We start from the raw sequence: 4,850 nt of genomic DNA, 5'->3' as shown, positions 1-4,850 counted from the left end.
TAAATCAAACAATTTACCAAAAAATAAGTTTTTCATAGTGTCTCTCATGGTAAAGTTTGTAATCTTTATCGAAAGACTAAGTAAATGATAAATGTAGGCAAAAGTAGGTTAAATTAGCATTTTCAGTGAATACAAATTAAATCCTACTAATTAACAACTAACATTTAAAGAAAACTAAATTATTGTTTTTGTTTAGTTTGTTGTATAAAGACATCAATGGTGAAATTAGGTTATAGTTTTTCGGAACCATTAATTAAAAAATTTGTTTTTTTTTTAATTACACTAGTTAACAGGTTTTATTTAGGAGGACAACAATTTTTTTTATAACAGGAAATAGGGGAAAACAGGATCATTCTACATCGACAAACTGCAAATAAAAGTTTAGGAACCACGAATATTTGCATTTGCTCAGTGCGTTTCTTATCAGCTAGACTAGAGAAAGGTGAAGGTTACCAAACTTCGATTGCACTCAAGTTCGCACGATAGCTTGTCATCATTCAGTTCTTGGACGATTCCCGTTTGTGGTGAACCGGGATGTGGTGGTGTTCTTCGTGCTGCTGCTGCTGATGATGATGACGGTACTCGTGCTGGTGGTGATCATCTTCGTGATGATGCACCTGCTGCTGGTGGTGATGTTGATGGTGTTCTGCGCTGTCATGGCTTTCATCCTTGTGCTGAACTAGATGTTCAGGGACATGATGAACGTATTCTTCATGGCTGTGGTGTTCATGGTCATCTTCGTGAGATTCATGAATTGGCTCGGACACGAACTTGGTGAGCTTCAGGGCAACTGGACGGACTTCCTGCTGAGTTTGGTGATGTTCGTGGTGGCCTGGGCGTTTTTCAACCACAACTGGCTTCTCTAGGATGACAGCGTAGGGTTTTGGGACCTCGACCTTGTGAACAATCGGAACTGGAACCTTCTTCTCTACTTCTACGCGCACTGGTCGATCGACGTGTTTGACGACTTCCTTTTCGATGTACACCGGAAATGGTTTTGGGACCTGGATGGTGTAGGGCTTGGGCACTTCAACCTCGACCTTGTGAACCACGGGAACCTTAACTTCCACTGGAACAGGGACAAATCGCTCTACGTGCACCGGGACCTTCTTTTCTACGACGACTGGAACCTTCTTTTCCACTTCGACGGGATATGGGACTGGACGGTCAACATGGACCTTCTTTTCGACGTACACTGGGACCTTCTTCTCGACTTCGACTGGGTAAGGCACCTTCACTGGATATGGAACGGGACGATCGACATGCACGGCAACCTTCTTTTCGACGTAGACAGGAACCTTACGCTCAACTTCAACGCGGTATGGCACTGGTCGATCAATATGAACTGGAACCTTCTTCTCGATGATGGTGTGCTTCTCTACTTCCACCTTGTATGGGACTGGGATTTTCTTGGTGATGATGGTGTGCTTTTCGTCCTTCAGATCGTGACTCTTCTGACGGTACACCTTGATATACCTTACTTCAGCACTATCAGCAGATTCGTATCCGTACGAAGGCTTGAATCCATTCATCACATCCGGATGTCCATACCCATGTGCGTAGTCGCTGAGGCCCCGCTTTTCATGTACTTTTGGCTGATCTTCAGCCTTGATAGCATCCTTGCTGCTGTCCACTTCCTTATCAGACTTTTCGATGGCTGCACCCATCGCAATGGCAACAGCCATTGAAAGCACTAGAAATTTCTGCAATGAGAAAAACAACGAGAATCACCAGTTATTACACTAATCAATCACAAAAATACCACACAACAAAACCAACGCACCTTCATACTGGTCCCGATAACACTTAACAAAGCACTAAGATGACAAATTGGCGGTTGATGCTCCCCGACCACCAAATCCGGTGAACGATCGCGGTCGAATGATGCTCTTGTTTGGTGACCGTCAACCATTTATAGTGAAGCAATTTCTTCATCCTTTCTTACAGCAGAAACCCCGAAAAAACCGAAAACCCCTTCAAGATAGTGCGATTTCCGTTGGAAGTTTTTTTTTCTTGGCCCAAGTCTCTTCGGGCCAATGATAAGATCAACAAAATCGAACCGAAAGTCAAAAACAAGAGCGAAAGGAGAGACAAAAAAACTGATGATGACCCACACGAGGTCTCGAGTAGCGGTCGCATCATTGCATCGGGCGGATAAAGGGTGAAAAGTTGAATCGCATTAATAAAACCCCGTTTGCGAAGCGCGTGAAGATACGGGATTAAAACACCAATAACGGCAAATAAAAGCAAAAACTTATGGGGTCTTGACTCGTCAAGGCCGTCATCGAATTTTGACAGCGATATATTGATAGCGGCTAAGAGGAGGATAGTTTATTGGATCGATTCATCATATTTAGGATCGAAGGTGAAATAGAAAATTAGGAAAATGTACAAAAATATTAGGAAATAAAATATTTGATAAATGTTAGCAATGTTGTGTTTACTTTAAATTTGATTTGGATGTATAATTCCAGGATTTTTTTGTTCAATGTATAACTTGTAAGTAAATATTTCTCCTCATGTCTTAACAGATATGAACATGTTGAAACCCGAAAATCACAGTTAAATCGTTATTAAAATATGTAAGCAAGATAATCCAGTTCATTTATTTGCTTTTGTTGATTAAAATTATCAAGGATTGCTGATACTTTTCAAAAATTAAACACACTTTTTTACCTTGATAAAAAACATTGAAAGAAGGTTATTTATGGTGTAATCAAATGACTAGAACAGGTGCCTTTCGTGCTGAGAATTAAGAGATCAAAACTAGCCTTAAAGAACACATCGTTCAGTGTAAAAATTATTTATTGTTTCTAAATTTGTTACGATACTTTCAATTTTGTAACTGGTTAATTACATAAGGATATATGTAGCAACACAAACAGATTGCATATACCATATTATCTTATCGAAAAATATTGTTAAATTATAATTAAAAAATGTTGATGTGGTTGATGCATCTTCATTAGGTTCAGCCGTTTTAAGAGTTGAAAAGCTAAAATTTGGCATGGGTGTTCATTAGGGCCAAGAATGATGAAAAAATTGCAGATTTTCGGATGACCCCTTGTGAAGGGGCTTGTCCATACAACACAAATACCGTTTGAGCGATAATGACGAACACGTTGGGATAAAAATTTGCTCACTAGGGTTTTGAGAGACGTGTAATCGATTTCAGGTATTTGGGTCTGGGATCGGCTTAAGCAGTGATCGGTAACCTGCGGCTCTTTGGGTGCTCAATACATGACAATTTTGAAAATCTTTATAATTTTCCAGAATAAACAGATAGAACATAAGTTTTTCTTCAGGTCAGATAAAGATTTTTTTCAGGATTTAAAAAAACTTCAAGAATTACTATAGAACAACATTGCAATGCATTGTAGTGCCCAATCCCATCTTAAAGCGCAGTTAACTAAAATTGTCATAAAACCGCATCGAATAGTTATTTTTACTATTTTCTTCCACTTAATGACTAAAAAGATTAGATAAATAAATAAATAAATAATTAAAAATAGAAAATCGCCCATTTTACTAAAAATTTTCATTTTTGAAATCTAAGAAAAGAAAGTTTCATCCAGCTTTTCGTTCTGAAAAAATTTATACCGTCAAACAGCGGGGTTCGATGCAACATTTGTATACCACAGCACTGATATAATTTTTAATTTTATGTAACGTAATTAAGTTAAATTAATGCAGAATGATGATGACAAATTTGTGTCATCTTTAGCTAGTACTTTTAAGTTTTTCATTTTCATTTCATTCAACATTTAAAAAAAATCCTTCAATCATTGTACAAATTTTAACATTTTTCGATACCGTAAAAAGCTTTACCCAGTATGACGGATTGGTTTAATGATATCACTTACAAACTTTTCACTGGTTTAATGATCCTATTCCAACACTATTAGTGTAAATATATTTTTCAAACAGTCACCAAATTTTTTTAAGTAAATATGATTATTATTCAGTTACCTGCCAGGGATAAGATGCAACAAAATGCATATCAAAGAGACACCTTGTAAATCTCGTTTTCATCTGCTCGAATATGATTGTTTTGCATAACGCCTTTGTCAACATTGAAATTTCATTCATCCAAACATTTGTTTTTATGATTTCAGCTAGTAATATTTTTTACCCCTAAATGTATGCAATACCTTTTTTTCAGGAAAACTGTAAAATTAAGTTTCAACAGAACCAGAATATACTGCAAATGATGTTTTTATGCATAATGGTTTTTATTGCATCAAAAATTTATTAAAAACTATACATTTACATACGTTTTCATTAGATTTTTACTAAAATCAAAGTTTGAAACCAATAATTTTTTTAAATATCTACGTCAAATTGATTTCTAACTAACTTTAAAACTTTTAATGCATGCACTTTCAATTGCCTGAAATGTAACAAAGATAATGGATTGAAATTGAAAAAAAAATAAAGCAAAGTTGGTTAAAATTTGCCTTGAAATATTTTGTTTGAAAGATAAAATATTTTCTGTCAAAATGTTTTTTTTTTTGTAAAACAAAAGTTGTTAAAAATAAAAAAAATACAACAACTGTAAATTTTAACCGAATAAAATAGGTTTTAGAAAGTTAACAGCAACTTGTCTAAAGAACTGCACCTGTTAGTTTGAAACCAAGTTGAGATTTGGAAGAATTCGACGAAAATTTACGACATTACGTTTTTTTTCAAAATATCTTCACACAAGAAGTATAAATATTTAGCGCACGATTTGACCACCGTATTTTGTTTATTTGACCGGAGAGTAAGTTTTCTACCTTGTAGAAATGAAGTCAAGCAAATTTGTAGGCCAGCTCGACGAAACAGTCGGAAAAAACATAACTTTTTTATCA

At 35.8% G+C, this 4,850-nt stretch overlaps 1 protein-coding gene across 1 annotated transcript; it reads right to left on the bottom strand.

Annotated features, from left to right (window-relative positions):
* Positions 1 to 286: 286 nt before the first annotated feature.
* On the bottom strand, positions 287 to 1,872 carry LOC129749051 (titin-like). Its single transcript, XM_055743875.1, has 2 exons — positions 1,784 to 1,872; positions 287 to 1,703 (listed from the first exon to the last, which is right to left on the bottom strand). The coding sequence occupies exons 1-2, from the start codon at positions 1,787 to 1,789 to the stop codon at positions 498 to 500; spliced, it is 1,212 nt and encodes a 403-aa protein (XP_055599850.1). The 5' UTR covers positions 1,790 to 1,872; the 3' UTR covers positions 287 to 497.
* Between the last annotated feature and the right edge of the window lie 2,978 nt (positions 1,873 to 4,850).

This window comes from Uranotaenia lowii, chromosome 2, assembly GCF_029784155.1.
Source record: "Uranotaenia lowii strain MFRU-FL chromosome 2, ASM2978415v1, whole genome shotgun sequence".
NCBI classification, from domain to species: domain Eukaryota; kingdom Metazoa; phylum Arthropoda; class Insecta; order Diptera; family Culicidae; genus Uranotaenia; species Uranotaenia lowii.
The sequence above is the reverse complement of the archived record's forward strand: the minus strand, read 5'-3'. Positions and strand labels throughout refer to the sequence as shown.